The sequence below is a fragment of the Paralichthys olivaceus genome, chromosome 8, assembly GCF_024713975.1.
Source record: "Paralichthys olivaceus isolate ysfri-2021 chromosome 8, ASM2471397v2, whole genome shotgun sequence".
Lineage (NCBI taxonomy): Eukaryota > Metazoa > Chordata > Actinopteri > Pleuronectiformes > Paralichthyidae > Paralichthys > Paralichthys olivaceus.
Window position 1 is genome coordinate 18,143,895 of NC_091100.1, and position 24,279 is coordinate 18,168,173.

The 24,279-nt window shown below is 41.2% G+C and overlaps 2 protein-coding genes and 1 long non-coding RNA gene across 5 annotated transcripts in view; 1 reads left to right on the plus strand and 2 right to left on the minus strand.

The window, feature by feature from the left end:
* Window positions 1–4,252, minus strand: part of crebbpa (CREB binding protein a) — a 42,547-nt gene extending 38,295 nt beyond the window's left edge. For all 3 annotated transcript variants that reach the window (XM_020083951.2, XM_020083950.2, XM_020083948.2), the window contains exon 1: window positions 3,963–4,252. In XM_020083951.2, the coding sequence (XP_019939510.2) occupies window positions 3,963–4,050 (88 nt within the window). In that variant the 5' untranslated portion in view covers window positions 4,051–4,252. The remainder of the gene's footprint in view (window positions 1–3,962) is intronic.
* Window positions 4,253–4,662: 410 nt separating this feature from the next.
* LOC109627432 (uncharacterized) lies at window positions 4,663–5,290 on the plus strand. The gene is made up of 2 exons (XR_002202597.2): window positions 4,663–4,805; window positions 4,904–5,290. It is a non-coding gene; the product is annotated as an uncharacterized lncRNA (long non-coding RNA).
* Window positions 5,291–5,819: 529 nt separating this feature from the next.
* adcy9 (adenylate cyclase 9) overlaps window positions 5,820–24,279 on the minus strand; it is a 38,387-nt gene continuing 19,927 nt past the window's right edge. The window contains exons 2-11 of the mRNA XM_020083952.2: window positions 21,866–22,065; window positions 21,052–21,159; window positions 20,647–20,915; window positions 19,931–20,033; window positions 18,426–18,643; window positions 17,369–17,528; window positions 13,683–13,825; window positions 12,862–12,891; window positions 11,584–11,854; window positions 5,820–11,408 (exon numbers count right to left, since the gene is read on the minus strand). Of these exons, the coding sequence (XP_019939511.2) occupies window positions 10,386–11,408; window positions 11,584–11,854; window positions 12,862–12,891; window positions 13,683–13,825; window positions 17,369–17,528; window positions 18,426–18,643; window positions 19,931–20,033; window positions 20,647–20,915; window positions 21,052–21,159; window positions 21,866–22,065 (2,525 nt within the window). The 3' untranslated portion in view covers window positions 5,820–10,385. The remainder of the gene's footprint in view (window positions 11,409–11,583; window positions 11,855–12,861; window positions 12,892–13,682; window positions 13,826–17,368; window positions 17,529–18,425; window positions 18,644–19,930; window positions 20,034–20,646; window positions 20,916–21,051; window positions 21,160–21,865; window positions 22,066–24,279) is intronic.

Genomic DNA, 24,279 nt, shown 5'->3' on the forward strand with positions numbered 1-24,279 from the left:
ATTCATGACTATAAACCCACCTCAACAGACATCCCATGTGAACCATTCCTATACAAATTCTGTTTAAATAATTTGGTTGTCGTGATCAAGTAGTCCAGTTACAGTGTTTTCTGCTCCTCTCTGTGACTGCCATTCATGCTGCACACAGCAAACCACGCCAAGTGCGCACTTCCATCTCCTCCAGGTCTCCATACATGCCTACGTTTACAAATTCGTTTTTTCCCAGTTGGAGTTTACACGTGTCTGATGAGACTTTTGTTTGTGTGAGTGCGTGTGTCTGTGTTTTTTCTTTTTTAAGAAAAGTATTGATCATTATGCGGCGATCAGTGTTGATAATGAGGCGGTCATTTCAAACAAATCGACATTGTAACGGTAGCAGGTCAGACACGTCAGCTGAGGCGGTGTATCTCTCTGTGTGTATATATGCGTGTCTCTGTGTGCGTCTGCCAGTCAGCGCAAGGGAGAGAGAGAGAGAAAGAAAGAGAGAAGCTTGTGCGTGTGCATACACATACAAAGGTGCGCAATTGGATATAGTATTCACTTGAAGATACGATTTTGTACACTTGCTGCTTTGATCAACATAAAGAACACTGAGACTCATCCTACCCACATCAATCCTGACTTCACCAGAAAAAGGAGCTTGACTGGCTAAAGACAATGAGCCATTTAAAGACAATTATTTCATTTAAACAACAGACTCTGCCCCAAGTTCAAATGAGTCACTACAACATCAAGACATCTTAATAAACCAACTTGTGCTACGTATGGACAGGGGGAAGCAAGGGGAGTTGAGGGACCCTGAAGGGTGACAGATGGCTTCAATAGAAGGACAGGGGGCACGTGTTTACCCTCCGCCACAACAATTAATAGGAACCTCCCAAAAACACAATCCCTGAATACATAAAAACATCACAGGCCCTGAAGGCATGCAGTATCTCTACCGCACACATAAATACACCAAGCACAAACCCTCTAAAATGTGCTATATTACACTCCAAAATGGGGCACGCATCTCAAACCAGGCTCTACTGCAAAAGGCAAAGGCCAAAGGTCAGGGCCAAGGGGTGCTGCTCACAAAGCTCCAGGCATGACACTCATCAAAGAGTAAATGCCAACTCTTTATCTGCAGTAATTTATGGCTGATGGTAGTGTTGCCCAGTGCTGTCCCATGGGGTCTGTTAAGTCCCAACTGCTTCTGGCAAAATCTATAGATGAGGCGGGGCGAGTTAAATGATTGATCACTGCAGACATGTGGTGCCTTTGCCATGTGGGACAGGCGTTGTAATTCATTGTTGATGTGACTTTTTGTTGAAAGGCTGTCCAGTGAATTATCTGTCTTCCAAACTAGGCAGAATTTAATTCAAATAACAACGCATGCTATTTGAAATATATGATACCGAATTTAACTACAAAAGTATTGCTTAATCTAGTCATATAAATATCACAGTATATAGCCGTTTTCCAACATGACCTTGGGGTAAAATCTGGAGAATCGGCTACGGCGTTTACTCAGACTTTGCTTTTCACATATGCACAACACAGTGGAAGATTTTCTTCGTTAACAACAGCAACAAATCCTCCGCATTATTCAGGCGTGAGGTTGAGCAGCCTGGGTGCAACAGACGGAGACAGGAAGTGACATATTACCTCCGCTGCGGGGATCACATGGTTTTGTTTACAGCACCCCGACACTGTCGTCAGCTCTAATTACCACAAAGCCTCTCGAAATCTTCATCAGTGTCTTCTTCATGTGTAACGCCACTTTTTCACCCGGAGATATTTGTTTTCTTTTTGTGTCTGTCGCGTGCTAGAAGCACCATCACCCCGAGGTGAATCCAGTGGTAAATCCCCTTCGCACATCGACATCTCCTGGATTTCTACTGACTTTTACCAGGAGGTCAGGTGGATTAAGTGTCTCACTCTGACATTTGCGTTCATGCACCTTCTCCAGAGAAAATATGAAGGAACGTTCCAGTGCATGTCTGAAAGCAGCTTATGATTCCAAAACATACATAATTGGAATGAATACAACTATTTCCCTGAAAAAAATATGTTTGAATAATGTTGACTTTTTAGAGCTAAAAACTTAAAGAAATGCCAAACTCTTGCTGATATTACATCACAGACCCTGACTCAGGTAATTGGGACTCCAGTTGGACTAACACAAATACTGGAGACTGAAGGCCAATTAACACTTCTGTGTCGAAGCAGCGCAGTAGGTACGCACGTAGCCTCTGCACGGGACCAAGCATTTATAGTTGTGCATAGGTGTGTGTGAGCCACGCTGCAATTACACTGCCGAAACGCTTTTGGCGGTACAGTTTTTATGCTGTTGTTGAATATCTTCCGTGTAAGCTACGTCGTAGCTTCAACACAGAAGCCTGAATTGGGCTTTAAGACTTGGACTTAGTCTGGGTTGTGTCTTAACTCTACAATAGCAGACTGAGTAAGTAATCAAAAACTGCTTCAAGTTCATTTTAATATCAAAAACGTCAACTGGTGCAGAGGTAACAGTGTTGTATGATGAAATTCTCCGGTCTAAATTTAATAAGCAAAAGATCCCACCCATCCGTCTAAAGTATGTGTGCTAAATGAGTCCCAACACAGTCTAGTATACACAGTTTAGCATACAGGAGTTGGCTGCTGATAAAGATTTTGCTGTCGCAGTGAAAATAAATTCCGAACAACCTCTTTAACTCAGAAATAAATCAGAGAATCATCTGTCAGGCCGCCAAGAAACACATATCACAGAACAACATATCATTACATCAGAAAAATACGTCTGAAGATAGGTTTTAAAAAAGGTTAGAGATCTTTTCCCCCAAAAACCACCCGCCTCAAGAGAGAGAAAGTATGACTGCATACTGGGTTGTGCTCCTATAGGGTTTGTCTTAAAATCAGACATGCATGTGTCTAGAAATACACACGTCTCTTGAGAACCTTCAGCAGGTGAAATATCTACTGTACAATAAAAAGCAGTGACATCCACTTGGGTGTGTGGCTTCATATCCTTTACCTAGAGTTGCTGTGCCCATGGAAATGTTTGAGTTAATAAATGTTTATACACTTGGTACCTGAATAAAGCACCAGTATCAAACACTGTTAGCAGCCATTTTCCCCTCTTGCTGGCAACTAAGATCTAATCAACAAACTAGACAGACTTAAGCACTGAATGCATAAATACAACGTAACCCCTTGTCTAAGTAATGAATCCACTTAAGCAAGAGCAGCCTAGAACTTTGATTATCTATATTAGATGCAGATGTCAGATGCACAGTACGTAATGAACTGAAGTTGTATTTGATTTTTAGTAGGGTTGTGATTTTTTTAGCCAGTTGTGCATTGTTTGGGAATGGCAGACGATCAGGTCTAAGACATCACCATGTCTCTAACGTGTCATCGTTACCTGCAGTAATGCATGTGCCAGATAAACATAAAGCACACCACAGTCTTACCATGCATCTGAGCTGGACGAGTGTCTCTTACACACCAACTTCCAACTCAGTGTTGACAAAATGAGAAACACCTTTTAAAAATAAATACATAAACAGTATGGAGCAAGAAATCCAACTTCTACTGAGGCAATAATCCTCCTTTTTGCCGAGGCTTAACTCAGTGATCTCTTCTGAGGTGGTACTTTATACTACTGTCGTTTGGTTGGTTTGGTTAAACTGCATAGCGTGTTAATAAATGGGACTATAATTTGTTGCAGGACCTGCATTACTCAATAAACTGGCATCTGAATGTACAGGGTAGGTCCTTGCAACTGCATGCTCCACAGAGGCAATCCACAACAATGCAGCAAATGCAGTGAAACGACACTAACTACTACAGCTCAGCACACTTAGCTGACCTGCTAACTTTACACTGTGCAGCGAGGGTGGCCCTGTGAATTCAAGAAGTGGAGATCACCCCGGAGTGTTGTGTGTGTTTGCATGAGCAGACAGTGGCGAGGCCTTTACCTTGTCCATCAGACGCTGACAGGGCAGGTGAATTCAGCTTCGGCCGCTTGGAGTTGGGAGGTCCGACGTCCAGCAGGTTTTCAGCCATAGTCGCTCTCTTGTCCGGCCGCAGGTTTGAAGCTGTTATAGTTGTGTTTACCGTGTGACAGGGAAGTTGTTCTATCGACACGAACCTCCCCGGTTAGCGCATTAGCAAGCTGGCAGCCTGCTAACGTTAACTAACTGGCCAGTAGCTAGCTAATTGCCTGCTACCAGCTAAGTTAACTGTTAGCGTTAGCTACTCCTCGCTGCGAGAGTCCGTGTCTTTCAAAAGAGATGCAATAGCGCCCCGCTTCGCCACCGCCATTCACCCCATGATAATCCAACACCCAACACCCACATTATCATCGTTAAATACCGCAGAATAAAATATCCCCCATGTAAAGAGCCGACTTCACAGTGACGATGCGATAACATCTGGTGGATTTCACCGCTCCGGGGGGAAAGTCGCAATTTCTAGAGGTTCAAAGTGCCCATTTTGCGTGACGTCAAATTTCTTCGTGCAAAAATCGCGCGAAGCTCCGCAGAAATGCGCGATTGCATAAAAATGTCGTATTTTTGCAAACCACCTCGAAAGTCACGACCTGCTCTCCGCTTGTCCTGGTAAACAATGCTGCTCCCGGACGGCGACAGGGGCTGAATCGCCGCACTCTGAAGGGGAAATCACATTCACGGAGCTTTTCTGCCCGACGACCACCGATCCAGTTTCCGTTTTTTCTCTCAAAATGTCTCCGAGGCGACGTTAAGATTCCGTTTTTCGGGGAAGGACGCTCTCATGGCGCAGAAAGGACGCTCGATTTCTAGGTAAAAACCAGTGTTGGACAGAAATCCTAATTCCGAGCCTCGACAAGATGGCGGCTGTTGATTCCTTCGGTACAAAAAAGTTTTTTTTTCTTTTCCAGATCGGCGGTGGAGGGGGAGGGGCCGCGCAATCACGCCCTACGTGAGAACACTGCCGCGGTGAGCCGCTGGGGGCGCTACAGCACCGCCATAGATCTGACCTAATACGTTTCCACAAATGAATGACTCCATGAACTTTACTGTTTAAATACACGAGTAACTCGTTTAAAAAATGAATATTAACAATTACACACTTTGCTTTAAGTGTTTAAAAATGCATGTAACCCGTGGATTCACTTTGCACTGGACTTAATGTAGTAAATAGAATAATTCTTGTTAAATTAGTTATAACATTAAATTATATCAAATTCAATACAGTTGTGGCAAGTGCATAATGGTAGAAGAGACTTGTTTTTAATTTAAAAAATAAAAAAGTTAGCTTAAACTGACATCCTTGATTTATTAAGCTTGAACTAAATGATAAAAGTATTATTAGTAATAGTAGTTGTATTATTTACTGTATCACAGGTGCAGCAGTATATTAGGCCATGTCACTCCTCCCTGCAGATGAGTACAGCTACAACAAAATGCACAAAAGTCAGGTTTCCATTTTTTAATCACATTTTACTGATCTGTTTTTTTTTTTAAATGTCTACGCTCATCTTTCTTCTACTCTGCTGCAAGAAGTGAATGACTACAGATGTCTTAAAACAAATAACCTTCTTATTTAGAGTCCAGCACAATATCTACACACTATCTAGGCCATATTTCGGTCATTCGCTGGTCGATCAAAACCATCCACCCCTCCTGACATTTCCTGGAAATACATTCCGATTATCTGCCTTTGTCATAAACCCATCCTCACTTTAAACTTCACTATGAACTCAAAGACTGTCTGCTTTAATTTTTTCCCTCTTACTGGAAAATGGAGTAATATAATAATTACACTCACACTTACTCAATAAGACACACATTGGATCAGTTTGATAATATGTGTCTCTTTTCATTGTTTTCTGGCAAAATCTGACACATGCACATGTATAAAAAAATCATATGTGACATAAAATAACTGCATATGTACAAACACAGTGCTTTGTGCAAATGTGTACAGATTACGATCATGTGTTGATAAATGATACATGGGTAATGTGCACAAAACATACATAATACATCTCATTCATAAACATAAAGCAAATAAACAAAGATTTCAAATCAAATAACTCTCATCTATTTTTTTGTCCCAGTTTAATTAAAAACACATACGGATTGAATTTACGAAAACATTTTACACTGAAAAGAGTTTAAGCTGTCACTATTTAAATGAGTGATGAGGCAACTCTATTTTTTGCCGTGATGCCTTTAGTGCTGATTAAACATTCCTTTATGCTTCTCTCTTGTATTTCTGCCACAGGGCAGAATCGCATTTCTTCAACAAAACGGGATGAATTAACTTCTCCTCAATGCACTCAGCTGTTTAATTGATTGCATTTTTTTCCCAAACGCAGCACTGGATGTCTGGGGCCACTACTTTCCCTCTGCCCAAAGTAAAAGAAACCTTGTAACACACACACACACACACAGTCAAAAGGGAGGACATCCAAACAACCCGAAATGAGTGAATTGAGGAATCCCGTGTGTAATGTTCAACATAAGTGAGGACAAAATGAAATGAAATTAAAGGATGAGAGTATGGTACAGAATCAAGCTAAAATGTAGTGTGTCGAGCAAAGAAGAAAATTGTCCATTGGGTAAGAAACCTTCCTTCACAAATAATACTTGGGATGCTCATTTGTTTCCTTTACTTCGTGTGTTGTGACAATATGAATTACAATAGCGGAGCGAAAGATGTGATTTTTGAAAAGCAATGAAAAAGATTTTGCAGAGCAGATCTCATGTAGCTATTTTTGTGTCATTCTGGGGACATTTCCAATAGAGAAACGTCTTTGGATTTTTATACTACTCGGGTTATCATGATCATTTGATACAAATAATCACAGCTGACATATTCATAATTCAAAAGGCACTGGTTGTGTATGTTTGGAGTGCGCAGTGGCAGAGGAAAACAAGAATGCTGTTAATGCTTGTGGGTGGCTATATAAATAGATATTTCAATTCTGTCTTTGTTTCTATGTGTGTGGCCATCGCTTCAAAAGGGAGATTCTTAAGCCTAAATGTTGACCTGCTGCTAAAAAGATGTGGTGGTGCGTGTTTATGCAAATCATAAACTAGTCATTATGCAAAGTTTAGGATTTGTCTCTTCTCCCTTTCAAAGAATGCAACTTTGTGCATCCTTTACAGATAAGGCAGTGTCAGCAAAATCATAATTAAACAAAGGCCATACAGTTGATATGATATTGATTATTTTTCTTTTGAATCACTCACATCAACAGTAATCTCTCATGGGTGATTTACTTTGAATTGGAATAAAACTTAAATATCTTTCTCACACACACACACACACACACACACAGACACACGCTAAGGGGAAAGAAGTGTTTTCAGGAGTAAGGACAAAGCATGAAGTGAGTAAAAGAGCAAAGAGAGCTTCAGATGTGCCAGGTATTCGATGGGAACACCGACATATTATTCCAGGCAGCCAGTTAATGACAGAATGAAGGAACTGGAAAAGAGCAAAGAGAAAAAAAAAAGATGGAATTGTCCAAACAAATGCAGCAAAACCTGCACAACAAGCATACTTTCATCAAACATACAATCATAATCTACTCTCATTATGAAAACAGCATGATAAAAAAACTTTCTGAAAACCAAAGTAACCAAAAAATACAGTCATAGTTTTAGGCACCACAAAACAATCAGCTAGTTTAGGTTGCACTGCACCTATAGATCACTCAATTAAAGTGGCAAAATTTAAGTATATTGTTACAGTAGAGGCTCCAGTAAATGAAGGGGCCATAACAGGGTCAAAGTGAAAAGTCCCACCCCTTCAACGACAAATCACTAAAGGCAGACAATACTGAACTACTGAATAAATCTACTGGACGGAAAGATGTTGATTTCTTTTTATTCAGCAATGAAGGCAAAAATGTCCCTTAATTTGAATCTGAGGTTTTACAGAAGACACAGAGATCATAGCTGATCTGTGCTATGATACTGCAACCCAGAGCAACATGGACCACCCTATCATTTATCGAGAACTACACAGTGATTGTCCCTCACAGTCTCACTTCCAGTGCCTACTCCACCCTAAACGTATTCTATGTATCAAACTCTCACCCCACTGTGGATTTAAAGTTTAAGTCTGTTCACATCCTCTTCTTATCCAGACAGAGCCTGATATATTTCATTTCTCTGAGGTGCATTGTTGTCCACTGTTAGTGCTGGGAGACTTACTCCCTTGTTGAACTAATAAGGGGTCAGTTGTTATTTTAAGTTAATCCCACATGCACTGTCCTGCTGCCATAAATACAAACTACCACAGCAAATCCACCACTGAAAATAGTCCCCCAACAAATACACAATTTACTGCCTTGATGGCCTATGAGTTAAGGTGCTGCTGACCATAAACCACAGCATCCTGCAGTTCATGTATGTCTGGGCACCTTTGTTGCATGTCGTTCCTGCCATCACGCCCCAAAATACTAAAAAGATTGGGCTGAGAGCCGTGAGGGAGGAGAGGAGAGTCAGGAAGTGTTGAGAGATGCAGTAACTTTGTTGGTTTTGGTCTTTTCATCTTGTCATTTTACATTTTTTAGCAACAACAAAAATATAAAATTTCTGTAAGCCTTATCCGTGGGTGTAAAAAAGTTTTAGTTAGTTTTTTTTCATACAGCATCCAACTGTGAGGCTCAGCTCCTTTAAAGTTGTTCTGACCCAGTTAAAAAGCAGACCGACACTGGAGCAGAGTATTTTGCTGTACTTTTATGGAAATACATGTCGGACAGCAGACAAAGTGGATTATTACGACAGAGTATTGCGACAATTTAAAGGGGGGGGAAATTGGAGAATTTAAGAATTAAGTAGTAGTTTAGGCTACATGTAATGTTAAAGGGGGAAAAACAGAAGCTCAACTCATGTTAAAATGAGGAACGTGGCACATCAAGTCATATTTCAGTATAAATTTTACAAATAATGAAACACTTCCCTTTTTTCACATCAGCACCAAGTCATCAGGACTGTGAACAGATTGTCTAGGAAAGTGTGTATATTCCAAAGGAATAAAATCACACAGACTTGGGGTACGTTGCTTCTTTTGTGGAGGAGAAAATGTTTGGTAACGTTGGTTACATCACAAAATGGTTTTATTTATATCTCGAATTACAACTTTACTCATGCAATATTACGACTTTATTTTCATTATTTTGTGACTTTGTTTACGTAATATTACAAAATATTTCTCGAAATCTCCGATTCCATTTTTTTCATTTTTCATCAATATGACCCTGATATTGCATCTTTGATTATCGTGCAGGATTGGTTTGATACGTTTCTGCAAAATCAAATTTAACCAGCATCAACTGAAGTTGATCACAATTGCAATCTGTGTTTTTTTAGACTAACATACATTTGTACAGCCGCCTCTTTGGTCTACGTGGGGTGAGAGTCTGTTACTCAAATGTGGAGTATCACTTAAAGTATATTTAAAGTGCCTTCCTGCTTTTGTAATGATCCCACTTTTTAAAGATCACCTTTTCTTTCAAATCTGTATTCCCTTATCTGATTCTGATTTTGTGCTTTTGATTGTACTTGTTGTGAAAGACAAAAACTCTTGTTCAAAAATCTTAAAAGCCTTCTCCCGGTAATAACTACCAAATACAAGTGGTCGAGAAAAAACTGTGCAAGACCTGTGCTTAAAATGTGCATTTAGCTGCTACACAAACTAAAATCTATGCAGCCTGCTTTGTAGCATTTGAGTCTAGGACAAATGAATAATGTTTTAAGCTCTAATGTCAAGAACACATAAATTAACACTGCTTCACGTGAGTCCCTCATTCTTCCCTTAGTTTTCCTGCTCAGCTCATCACACTGCACTGGCACTAATAAAGAATCTCTTTTTCCCTTAAGTATAAGGTCAAGGCTTTGATCAAGTTAGAACAAATGATATGGCACAAGAATAATGAGTCTTTTAAGAAATACTTGCATTGAAAATAAGAGCATGGAGTAAGAAACCACAGCATGATCCGTAGTCTAAGATTGTTAAAACTTTGTTCAGCATTCATATTTGTTTGTTCACTTTCTAGTCCTGAAGGCACTTGATAACAAAAAAAACAAATAAGAAAAAACATCAACAACTCCAAAAAAAACTTCTTTTCCCTCTTAATCCTTTTCAGCCTTTTCTATTTAATTAACTGCTGTGCTCAACACAGGTCTAGCCCACCCCAGCACTCCTGTGAAAGATGTTAGTGGCCACGTTAATCGCTACTGTGGCTACTGTGACCACTGTTGGTGTTGGCATGATAAACTCCCTCTACTTCAACCATGCTGAAGACACTTGTCTAATGGGAGGGACATCCTGCCCCACACCTGCAATCAGTCCCTGGGACGCAGATCGGGGACAGGAGGTCGGGGGGAGGGGAGAGGAAGGAATCACAGACGAGCATAAAACTCCTCGTTGAGTTTTGTCAGCTCATTAGCCTCCTCCTCTTCGTCCTCCTCCTCTTGAAGTGCAAGAGGAGCAGGCTGCACCTGGGAGGGTATTTGTGCTGCACTAGGTTCTGGGCCTAGTTCAGAGCGGGGAGGGGGGTGAACGTCTGTGGCAGTGGACTGCCCGTGGTGGTGTGGAGCGTCCCTATATCCTTCCTCCCTCATCTTTGCAGACTGAGCTGGGACAGGCTCAGGCCCTGCTCCTGAAGGCCTTACAGCACTTTGGGGCTGAGTAGGGACGGGAGGAGGAGGAGGAGCAGCTGCCTGAGCAACAGATCCTGAAGTCTTATTGGCCGGTAATGCCATGGACGAGGCTCCTCCGATGGCCTGCTCCATGCAATCTTGACATATACTTTCCCCACTTTTGGGGTATAAAAAGGTCCTCATTTGACCTTTGCCCTTAACATTCACAGTACCTCGATAGTCAAACTCTAACCCCATGGCGCTAAGCATAGCGTGGCTCTCCTCGCTCACCTGCACCCGACACTCCACACCGGTGGAGTCCATGCGGCTAGCGATATTGACCGTGTCTCCCCAGATATCATAGAGCAGCTTAGTGGTGCCGATCACCCCCGCTGTCAGCGGCCCGTGGTTAAATCCAATACGGAGCTTGAAACCAAAACCGAGCATGTTCTTGTTGAAGTCGTCTAGGACGCCCATCATCTCCAGGGCGAAGTTGAAAAGAGCCCTCAGGTGTGCGTGCGGAGAGTCATCTTCGTTCTCAGCCAACTGCTGGACGTTCAGTCCCGACGCCGCCATGTAGGTGGCGCCGATTGTCTTGATTTTTTCCACGCTTTTGAACTCAGGTCTGCGAAGGAGCTCATCAAAGTCTCCAATGAGCTCGTTGAGGACACGGTAGCACTCTTTCCCACCCTCATAGCTCTCCTCATAGAACTCGCTGAAGTTCACAATACTGGCGAAGATCACGCCCACACTGTTGTGGTTCTTGGAGTAGCTCTGGGTCACCTGAGGAAACAGAGACAATAACATTAGGAGAGAAAATAAAGGCAATATTTCTGTGTCTTTTATCAATTTTCTCCTTCATTCAATAAAAAAAAATACTAAGAAGACAATACTTTTGTCTCTGAAAAAGTTCTGGATTATTAAACAAGGGGAAAGTCTGTCAAACAACAACAAAAACCTTGAGCTGGTCAGCGACATGGATGGGGATGATGTTGCCCAGTAGCCACTCGGCCTGGTCGCGCATCATCTGGATCTTGGAGCGATGTTTGTCAGCCTCCACGTTGCCATGGTAATGGAGACGGTAGCTGACCTCAAACTCTCGGTTGAGGAACCAGACCAGTAGAAGAAGCAGGAAGAAAGCCAGGACGGCCTCAGGGACCAAAAGGTCGAGAGGTCGTGTGGGAGGGTCTGATTCTGAGCCACCATCACTCAATGTGGAGATGTTTAGACTGAGAGAGGAAACAGGGAGAGAAGTGATCAGAGAAATGTGGGAATAAAGCATTATGATGAACGTTACTAGGAGGTGACAGCAGAAGGAAACAAAGGAGATACAGATATTTCCAGAGCAGAGTTTATTGTGAGATGATGTGTGCTAAATCTGGGTGATACGTCATTATTGTGGAAAATCTCTGGTCCAGCCAAAATGAATGTGATGGCCAGAGTCAGTCCCTCATGTTTCTAGACCAATGTTGAAATTCATTGTGGAGCAGGGAGAGATACATGTTTGGTCCACTGGCCTCAATAAACCACACTCAGTGTTCAAAACTTGTTTGCACGTCCGTATATCCACCTTTTTATTTTTTAACCTTTCTTTTATAATTTAAAGATATTCAATGTTAGGACAGATTCTTAGCGTGAAAGGGAGAGAGAGACAGGGGAAGACATGCGGCAAAGTACCACTGCAGAAGCCTCGAGCCTCAGTACATGTCCACCTCTGAGTTAATTAAGGGGTTATTAATTCCACTTCAATTTATATTTTTTAATTTCTAGTTTGGTGTCAAGACATTTGGGGAAATGTGAGGAATCCATAAGTGGAAGTAGATAAGGGTTAAAATTATTATATTCATAGATAGACAGACAGACGAACGGATAGCACACTTTTAAAAAAAATTCATTAAGCCAATACCCTCAGTGTAAGAGTGTATGAGACCGAATTTCATCCGACTGCAAAGTTGACTTAAACTTGGCTCACTGCATCATAAAGCTCAATCAATAGAACCAATTCAGATAAACTTGCTGTAAGGCATTTTCACCACTATTGACATTTAGCAGCCATTACTGCTGGTGCACACAGAGCAATGAAGGACTGAAGAGAACAGGGGAGAGGAGAAGCAGGAGAAAGAGTAAAAGCCAGAGAGAGCTGTAGTGATGAAAAATATAAAAAAGAGACGTGTCATTGTGACCCCTCAAATGTCACTCATCCATCAAATCTCTCTGTTTCCACAGCGACACTCACCCATGAACTGGCAAGCTGTTATTACCGGAGCTGAAAAAGACAAGAGCGGTGTGAGGAGGGAGGGAGGGAGGGAGGGAGGGAGAGAGAGAGAGAGAGAGAGAGAGAGAGTTATAAACACACACATGAACCCACATATAATACAGATCCTGAATTCAATTAAAATAAAATCCTCTTTACTGGCACAACAGGTTGATGTTATGTTATGATATCAAATAGGCATATATAGACACACACAAACACACAATTCATAGTATTTTAAGTATTTAAACTGTACATACTGTGGATAGTATCACAAGTGTGGATGTATACACACATACACACATTTGTTAGCTCCTGATGCGAATCTCTCTGGGTCATGTTTATTTGCATTTGATATTTGTGTGGATCATAGACTGTATATAAAGATGGATGAAACGTCTCCACTTCATGAAACCAAGAATCCCATTTACTAATTCTGCCATCTTGTGCAATTGGAGCCAGAGACTGTGCAGTAGTGATCGAGGGATGGAGCTGGGGCATTGAGGTCCTGTGATGCATGCACTCAATCAATCGTGAGTCAGTCTCAGCTCTCGACATATGAACAAACATCAGTGTGTTAACAATTACAGCAGATGGCATATTAATATGTGCTTAGACTTTTAAATTTGATCCATATCCTGTCCACTAACAGGGAGGAAGCAGGATATATGACCTATACTGCAGCCAGACACCAGGTGGTGATCGAGATGTTTTGGCTTCACTTTGGAGCTGGCATGTCATCCATCTTTGTATACTGTCTATTTGTGTGTATGTGTAAATAACAGGTGGTTGCTCATCTGTACCTGTGTATGGGGCTGTACAGCAGCAGCAGCAGAGCGACCCCCGTGACAGTGGCCAGGACCGAGCGCATCCAGAAACTGAGCTGACAGAAGTTACAGTACTGGATGATAGCCAGGATGGTGGCACAGCACAGGAACATGGTCACCTGAGGAAAAAACACCTAGCTGTTAAAGTAGCTTAAGAAAGAAACAAAGGAAACAACGAAAAGGATTCTCCACAGCTTTATTCAGTGTGGATTACCACTGTTTAGTTACCAAAATATAACTATATTAATTAAAAAACATATATAAACATCTACATGTATCTTTACGTTTAAGACTGTGGAATCTGCTGTAAAATGGCCTTAATAATTAACAACAAGTTATATAGTTATATACTAATGTTGGCACATGGCTGAAACAGCTTATATTACCATGCAGTCTCAAGTACATCAAACTTCTTCTTTTGTGCCACTGCAAACCACGACTTCTGCCCTGGATACTTTTCTGCTCATAACAATTGTATTTGTAAAATACCTTTTGTCACTAAATAACATATATTGAAAAAGCTTTCAAGCAATTTGACCTATTCAGATAAAATTTCTTGCTTTAATAATTCATCAGAGATAAGAGGACCAGTTAGATATATATATAGAGATAGTAAGATGAATATATCGAGCTGTGAAACCCACCAGATTCAAAATTCAAGAACTTGATTGTTATTGTGTGGGCACAACGAAATTTAAAAAAGTGTCATCCTAAAATCAAGTTGTACCTTTATTGATTTACAAAGGAAGATCTACAAATAAATATACCACTATATTATTAAAAAATCAAAAAAGATGCAAAAGAAGTGTAAAAGTACAAGCACAAGTAATAAGTATGCCGGTAAATATGGTTAGTTCAGAATAGGAATACTACTTTTGCACCATTTTTCAACAGGGATCAAAAATCTAAATATAATGTTCAGTCTAAACCAACTGTGAAATCCTGAGCAAAAATACTCTTCATTAATCAACTGCAGGGAAAAGATCCTTCAACAACAATGAAGAGGATTTGATGAGAAACATGCATATGCATGGGTTGAGTCACACAAACACACATGGAGACAGCAGCAGTAACCTCACAGGTTGTTGAAGAAAACAGAGCAGAAATGTATTTTCTCCCCCTCATCCCGACTCATGTACTGGATCCCTCCCCGTCACACCTCTCTCTCTCCCCCTCAAGCACCGTTATCAGGTCTTAACATCTTCAAAAGAATGAATGTCCAGAAAAGTGCAAGATCTAATTAACAACTTTCCCTGAGAGTAACGCTTTGATCTGTGAGCCCCGGAGAGACGGAGAGACAGGAAGATTGAGACAGAGCACGGAGGGAGAGTCAACTGACAGAAAAATGGGGTGCTAAAACAAAAAATCCTTGAAAAACAAGATATCAAAACACCACACATATTGCGAGCAGCCGTTGGCTCAAAAGCTGGAAGGCCGGAGTCAGACTTGCACAGAGTTATGGCCTTGACTCGAAACAGAACAAAAACGCTGCACAGAATGGCTGCTCTCAATCTTCTCAAATGCAGGACTCAGAGAAGGAGAAATGTCAACATCTCCGGTGCCAAAGTCCACAGCCGAAGCCTCCTGAAGCCTCCGAGCTATTTTCCTTCGACAGTTCCTATCAGTGTTAATGCCAGCTTATGGCTCGGCGGCTCTCCGAGGATCTCTGGCTTCAGACATCTGTGGGCGAGCTTTCAAAATGCCAGACCCCTCTCTGCTTACTTTAGCTTAGGGATATCAGTGAAGACAATCTATTATAGCTCGGAAATCACAAATAGTACCACAAACATGATTCGCAGTCACAGCACAGTGGTACGGAGAGTGGGAGCAGTGGTTTGATCACTTGCAAGGCTAATGGTGATGGACTTTGTAGTTCTGGGAGCAGCAGGAGGAAGCAGTGACATTTGCTGCTTTCAGACATTCACTGAAAGACAGAGATCCTCAAGTATAAAGTCCACAGAAGGTCTGGAGGAGCCGATGTGAGAAAAGAGCGGGAGACGTTTCTAACACAACAACAGATGCAAATATTAAAAAAAACAATAAAAATATCTCAGGGTGAAAAAGCTGCGCCACACCGTAGAAAACATTGAAGATGTAAACAGAGCCAACACCAGTGTTAACCTGCTGTACACAAAACATTTGATCTTTGCCGCCGAATTAATACGTTACATCCTGCCTCTGCCTGCTGTACCACCCCTCACCGAGCACTCCAGAGATTCCTGAGCTGTTGTTAATGTGTCCGAGTGGAGAACGTCCTGCTGCGTTGTGCATCTGTGAAAGCCAAAATATGTAAAATGTCTGGACCCAATTCTAAGGATATCGTGAGGTCATGTCTGAAAACTACTCTATGTACTGGTACAGCAGCAGCGCAAGAGTAGTACCTTTTAGTGTCTAAAGTTTAAAATATGTCTTAAGATTTTTGTAGAAAAAAACGATTCAATATTTTTGTTTTAAGATGAAAGGCCGGCAAATACTGAGCTGCAACCGGAAAGTGTTTGATATTTTCTGGACAGATGAGATCTGGAGTTTTCCTCTGCTGAAGTTGTGCTTTATGTTGACACATTACCTCATTTAGATATTCAGGTAATGGGGCTCCCATTATCTCACCTGGTAGTGTGGGCGCCCCGTTACCTAAGATTCTTATTGAGCTGCAGAAACTCTTCATGTGAAAGTTTGAGTTCCCCTGCAGCGGGTCAGTTCCAACCCGGCCCTGTGCTGCATGTCTTTATAACTGGTTTACAGATAAATGTCTATAATATAAACTGCTCCATTTAACCCACTGAATATAAAATTACTCATTCATTTAATACTGTAAAGTTATTCTTCACTTCATTTATGTTTGGATTTTTGATCCAAATACTGGATGTCAGTTTATAAATTACTGATATGACATAAATTTAATTTTAGTTGGGAGAATCCCACCCCTCACAGTGATGTGATCCACTTGAGAGACGATTTCTCACATCTCACATGTTGGTTTTTGAGGAAGCTCTTCCTTGGACACTTGGGGTTGTCAAGTGTTGTTACAGATGAAGTTCTCCTCTCAAAAACAATCATTGACAAGCTCCGACAGTAGTGTGTGGAGACACACAAACTGAAAGTGGGTTTGATGAGTGTGCACTGCTGTGATGAACCACCTGCAAAACATTATTTTACTTAACAGCGACTGAGAAGTGAGTAAAAATGAGAATCTGCAGCTGAATGTTCTCTACACTGATTTGTTAATGATTACTATTGGAGCTTAGTGAACCTGTGCATCTTACCAGCTTCAGTGTCTGAACTCACTGCCGGGTCCAAATGTAATATTTCACTTCCACAAGTTAATTTTCACTGGATTATGCTGCAGGATGCTCAGTGTAGGATGTAAACAGTATGAGCAGACTTGGGAGCCCTGATTTGTGAACATTAGTACCAAAGTATATATTTCTTCATAGGAAATGTATTTACTATTACTTTATTAGAATCACTGGAAATCCTCTTAACTGACTTTTCCTGAACTGATGACTTTATCTGTCACCAGCCAAGCTGGAAAATGTTATGTGGCCCTTAAAACAGTGATGGAAATACTGTTAAGGGCCCAGACTACAGTGCAGACTTTGTTTATTTAATACTTTGTGAGTGTTTTCTGGTTTTTCCAATGCCACCACCTGATGCACATTTACCTGGAGGGGCAGGTGGACACTGGAGGTGAGATGGGATAAGACAGAGATGGCAGGGAGGGACACTAACACGGCCCCAATCACATGATGGGGAATCCATCCAGAGACCACCAGGAGCAGGGAGCGTGTACAGTTCATCACCTCCTCCAGATAAAAGGCCATACTGCATGAGAGAGGAGAGGAGAGGAAAAGTTAAATCCACAAAACTTGTGCAATAACTGTACAAATCAAAATTACACAGAAAGCAGAGTAAAGGAAAACATATTTACTCTTTCCCCTGAAACTCTCACCCCCTCCCAGCCCTCATTCTATTCAATAATGGAAAAACTGCAGCAGATTCTCATCAGTCCTTAATCAAGACACATTATTAAACACAACTATGCTGCCCAATTCCCAGCTAGAAGATGAAGATTTATTGCCCAGTTAGGCATGGCAATAAATGGGAATTAACTCATTTTTAAATACTCTCCACTGAGGCACATACACAGCTATGAAAGCACACCACAAAATAAACACATCTATTGCAATTGAATACTGGAAAATGTAATACCTGGTACCTGTGTGATGTTATACCAATGTCTGAGCCCATATTGGTCTTTCACAAAAGCCTGTGCTTGAGCCAGTTGTATCTGAACAGGGAAGTTAAGTCATTGTGGTGTTGCCGCCAAACAACATAGAATAATTTGCTTTGGTGTCAGTGGTGAGTCATAGAGCTGCATGACGGTCTATCAGTGGTTTCACATGCCGCACCACTGAGGCCCTGGAGATACAGGCCTTTATTCCAACCAATCACTGCAGCAGCCAACATGAACCAAACACTTTTCTATTCTTCGAGCCTGATGGCACAACACTGACAGCAGCAGCCTAAGTGACGGAGGCTTTTCTATTCTGCCTGGAAAAAAAATGTGGAAAACACTGATTCCAGCCTTTTTGTTTCAAGTTTGAGACGATTAATATGTTATATGAACGTGTCTGTCTGATTCTGACACATAAGAAGCGACTCCCACATACAGACACAAGCAAACCAACAAACACGACGTCGATCCCTGTGTCGTCTCACCGTATGGACAGCACCAGAGAGATCAGCTCCAGCAGACCGGCCAGGGGAGCCAGGGCCAGGGCTGCGTGGGCTGGAGGGCCCACACTGGCTGGGCTCACGAGAGGTGGCAGGAAGCAGGCCAGGGTCAGAGCCAAGAAGACAAAACAGCTGAGGAGAACGTCCAGGAAGGAGCTGAAGGAGGAGCTCGCAAACGTCTGCACCTGAACCTGGTTTTCAACCTGGAGGGGAGGATAAATGTAAAACTAGACACTGAGGCTCAAATTTCCCAGAAATTTTAGATTGCCAGTATTAACATCTAGAGATGATTGCAGAGCTCAGAGAGACGCAATGAACTATTCGATTTAAAAGCATGAAGGAATTCTCACCAAAAAGTCAAACATCATTGTTTTAGTATCTGACAATGCGATATTAGAGAATTCGAATCGATTCCTAATTTTTATATGGCCATAAATTTAGTATAAGTTATTTATTATTAATATAAGTTTACCAACCAGTTTTATTCATAGATAAAGTAAGTTGAGAGCAAAGAGAGAAAATAAAACATTTGACAATAAAACAATAAAACTTATTTCTATTTCTATATTCTATATATATTTATCCATATACATATGGATAAAAGCTATATCTATATTCTATTCTATTTATTATGTTGTGAATTGTTTATCTCTGTACTTCATGTATTTTCCTAATGTCGTTTTATATCGTATGCTGTGTAATTGAATTTAATTGTTTTTGAAAGCTGTTATACAAATTATAATTATAGGTGTTATAACAAACTGAACAACAAACTTATTGGTGCATGTTTTCTTTTTTTGGTCCTGCAGTAATACTGGTGTAACAGCAGAGGGCTGCAAGGCTGTGAGGTCATAGCGGGGCAACTGGAACTGGTCCCAGGTGTGTGAGAGTGGCACTAATGTGGCAGAAAATTTGGGAAACGGGGGGGATACAAGAAACAAGTTACAACAATCCCTAACCCATTCACTCACACATTTGCACAGACACACACAGACCCCTAGATGTGTTTAGAAACTATGGTTTATCTGATATCCATGTCTGTTCGTGGATTGTTGGTGCTTTATTTCCCCACACACAGACTTAACAAATATATTTGCAGATAAAGGTAAATTAGAAAAAGTCAGAATATTCCCTTTGTCTTTTCACCAAAAGCTCTGGAATCTCATTGTCTATTGTATTCTACATGTATGACACCTCTTTTTCTTAATGAGATATTTGTATTTATTATATCATATTTTTTTTTATCATTGCATCCATCACATGTTAGAAATGTCATCAACACACCCATTCACTTGCTATGCATCTTCTGGACAGTTTCAAGACATTTTACTTGGGGGCTAATTGGAAAATTTGGAAACTGACATGTATGTTCTCACATACAGCCCCTCCGGAAAGTTAAACAGAAAATTTCCAGGTTTCAGTGCATGTCTGAAAGCAGCTTCAGTGTGATAGGTGCACTAACATAGACTGAGGGGGGTGTGTGTGTGTACCTCCTCCTTGTAGCTGATGCGATAGGCCTTTTCCAGAGTTCTTTCTAGGAAGTTGAGGCTGATCTTGTTGATGGGTGGCTTGAAAAAGTAATCTTTCATCAGGCTGTGAACCAGAGAGATATGAGTTTAATTTTGAAATCAAATTGTACTGAAACAATACAAAACTAAAATTACAAATTGCTTTTTAGTGCATAACTTAGTAATGAATGTCAGATTCTTTGAGTGCATGGTTAGTTTTTATGGACTGCATCCACCTTGATTCTGTTTTTAAGAGCATAGTGAGTTTGAATGCTTGTCCCTATCTTCATGTGTTATCTGTCAAACTCGATGGGTGGGTTAGCAAATGGAAGGAGGTTATGTTTTCACCCCTCCAGCACAAGAAAAAAAAGAAACAGATGGAAAGATGTGGTATTGGTCAGGGAAGAACCCGTTAAAATTTAAGGGAAGTGTTAGGCCTTTGCAGAGGTGTGATCTACTGAGTACCATTCTAATACAGTAGACACTGCTTATAGTGATCAAGTATATAGGATCAACTGTTTATGTGGATCAAAAAGCTTGGGACGGAATTGTTCCTTTACAAATTAAGTTTAAATGTTTCTATTATGTGATCAGGCCATTTACAGTGTTAATGTTGGGTCTTTTCATACATGTATGGAACGTTAAAAAGTTATGTATATATATATTTTACAGTTTCAACCTTTAGCCTCTATGCTTACCTGTCCTCTCTGATAACGTCCACAAAGTGGACGTCGCTCTTCTCTCTGAAGCTCTTGGCACGCAGCTGAATCAGGGCAGAGTGGTCCATACCTGGACCCGCTGTCCCCGTGCCTCCAGTCATGCCTAGACTGGTTCCAGTTCCCGTGCTGGTCTTCTTCTCTTTCTCCTGAAGCATGTCACACAAGGAGCTCTGGCTGGCCCGCACTGGGTCTTCCAGTGGGGGACTCAGGAGACCGTTGGCCGCCCGGGGGCTGTGACCTGGGATGAACTGGAGGAGGTGAAGAAAGCAAAGAGGAAGAGAGAGACAAGAGTCAGAAGATGGAGGGGGAGATGGAGACGAAGGACACAAGAGGAGTGTTTGACAGGTGCACTTGTGCACTTACTGTGCAAGCATGCATGTTTACCTTGGCACTACTTGTCTTGTGCTCTTCCTGGCAGCCATTCAACACAGCCACATCCTCGCTCTGCTCTGTTCCCACAGACAAGGCCACGCTACGGGACACACAGGGAGGCTGGAGAGGGAAAAAGGACAACGAGGGAGAGGTTGACTAATAAAACCAAGGCACTGTATTGGACTGGCTTCAGAATTGGGTCAGGACTTTCTCCAGAGTTTGCGTTTCACATATGAACAACGTTGTGTAGATCACATGTTTTTGTTGCAGCCCATCAACACCAGCGTCTGCCCTTATCACAGCAGCTCTCTTAACCTCTTTTACGTGTATGGAACCACTCTTAACTCAGAGATTGTTGTTTTTCCTTTTTGCATCAAATGTCATCAACAGCACTCTTTTCGCAATGACTCCTGCGGAGTATCTCATGCTGAGTTCTCACATCGGCGGCTTTGGACATTCTGCAGAGTTTTCACTAAGGGACTGGCCCAAGAAATTTTGTGGAAAGTCCAGAGCCTCTCACTCTGACATTTAGGTTCTCATATACAGCCGGAAAATGTCAGCAGGTTCTCCAAAGTTCAGTGCATGTCTGAAAGCAGACTGACAGTTAAGTCAGTCTCAGTCAAAGGGCATCGTCTCTGACATCATTACCATTAGGAAGTAATGGAAAAGGACTGTCTTCTTGTTGGAGAGTGTGGAGAGTAAAATTAGTAGGTTTCCAAAAGCACAGCTATCATGAAGTGCAAGCACTGTGAAGGTTAGTTTAGTAAAGAAACTGGTGCAACAATCATCAGGAGTTGTCTTCCTTTTTATTTTGAACCTGACTTACCCCGATCCTGTCTGGTGGCTGGTGGGGCAGTAGGAGCTCTGCAGCCTGCGCTCCCCCAGGGATGAGGTCTGGTGTGTGGGACTGAGGACAGGAGGACAGTCCGACTGCAGCAAAATCCCGAGCAGGCAGTCCCACCTGAGAAAAGCCACACTGCACATCGAGCTCCAACTTCCTCCCTGAGATCAGGTAGGTCTGCAGCCCTGAAAAACAGAAAACCCATTCTGGTTAGAATTTCATAATCCCAACTTTCATTATTTTCTTGGTTCGACTTAAAGGTGACAGAAGAAAAACACAGAAAAGAGGCACCAGTGGCACAGGAGCAGTTCCACCAACTCCAGCATCTGTTGTCATTCACAGAAGTCAAAGTGATGGTAATAATACTGAACTTCATCATTGCATTAGAATTCAAACCTGCCAGGAAGCTTGAGGGAATTATTTTTTTGTGCAAAAAATTCACTGTGCAACAAATCCTCTCATGTGAGGACTGCTGCCTGTTCCATCTGCGAAACAATAAATCAGTCAACCACACAAGAAAGATTATAATTTTGCTAAAACGTCTTTTAGTAAATTTAAAAAGACAAATAGCTTGTGGTTCTTTGTTTTATACTTCATATCATTATTGAATAATCTTTTTATTTAGTTGCTGATCAGACTAAACTTGAGGTGAAATATTAAAAAAATATTTATTTGACTTTTGTAGAAAACAAAGGAAACATAGCTTTCTATTAAGCTTGAATATGAACTGAATTTGAATTCTTATTTGTTTTATAATTTATTATAATAACATATATATATTTTTTATTTGATTGTTTTGTCCTTTTGTTAAGCTCTTTGTAACTTTGTCGAGAAAAGAGCTGTACAAAATTAGGATCATTATCATTATCATTATTATTATAGTTACAGACATACCTGCAGTTGTAAGCCACTCATGTTTCATGCACAAGCAGGAGGTAATGCAACACTGCTTGTTTCACCAACAATGTTTGCAAATCATCCCAGAGCTCTGGCCGTGTTCACACTGCCGCAGGGCCAACGAGACAAAACACAAACAGTGGATAAAAGTGTTGGCCCACAGCCAGCCGCTATCAGCCTGACCAAACACACAGTAACCTGCCGATCTGGCCTCTTTGTTCAAACAGCTAAAGATGTTCACCTTTGTTAGCATGGTGATGACCAGAGAAGCAACTAGTGGACCATAAAGGGGACATACAGGAGTCTTTATGGGCTCCCTGCCTCAAACTGATCACTCCTCATACATTTCATTATTATGCACATGATTAACTCAGAAAACAAAGCCCTCATTTGGCTTCTTCTGGGCATGAGTGGTCCCTGCAGCACAGACTGATAGTGATTTTCAACACCGTACATGTGTACAAGAACCCTGCAGACGCTCATTCCGGAGAAATAATGTATCAATGCATTTGAATTCATTATGGTTGGATTATCACAGCAGATAATTTACAAATATTAAATAAAAATCAATCAAATAAACTAGAATGACACTCATTAGAGCACAAATCTCATCCAAGGCCCAACACTCCCTTAATGAAACCGCATTTAGATTCACTAGAACTGGATTCTTATTTGGATCTGCACCAAATTATCTGTCCTCTAAATGTACCTGATTTTGTTAATTTCAAGATCCATGAATTATTCTCTGAGAAATTGCTGAAAATGTAAAATGTAAAACTGTGAATTTCTCACAATGTTAAATAAAGAGAATATAACCTCCTTGGCTGAGGTAAAACTATCATCTCTATCAGCTTTGTTGTAGCTCAAATATTTTTTTGCTCCATCATAAAAATGAAATTTGCAACTGAAGACCTAACTGTGGAAAAAGCAGCTTTTATCTAGTTCTCTTTTTTTGAAATGACTTTGTAAATGATCCAAAGTGAATGAGCCCAAGGGGCTGGCTAAAACCTTTTTGTAAATACATGAATGACACGGAAAAACAAGCAGGATTATTTGGGATTATCTTCTGAGAAACTTTGTGCTGTCCCTGTCTGACACAGCATCGTATTAACTTTGAAACTCTGCTCCCTGTGATGCATGAGCTCAGGTCGACCATCAGTGTTTTATTATACAGAAAAAGGAAGAAACGTGATGATGTGTCCGTCTGTGTAAGAGTGACTGATGAGCCCCCAACCCATATGTGAAGGGCATGTGCGTCAGTCTGATGCTGAGTAGGTGTGTTCACACACACGCACACACACACACGTCTGTCTCTCATTTCACTGGATGCATCTACAGCTGTAATCATTCGTCCCTCTCTTCCAATCCTCCCTTTCTGTACAGGTTAATCCGTTTCATCTGTTCTCTCCACTTTTCACATGTTTTAGTGAGGCAGTTTGACATTAATATCTAATAACAAATAGGACATTTGTAGAACAGCGACCTGAGTTTGAATATCAGTA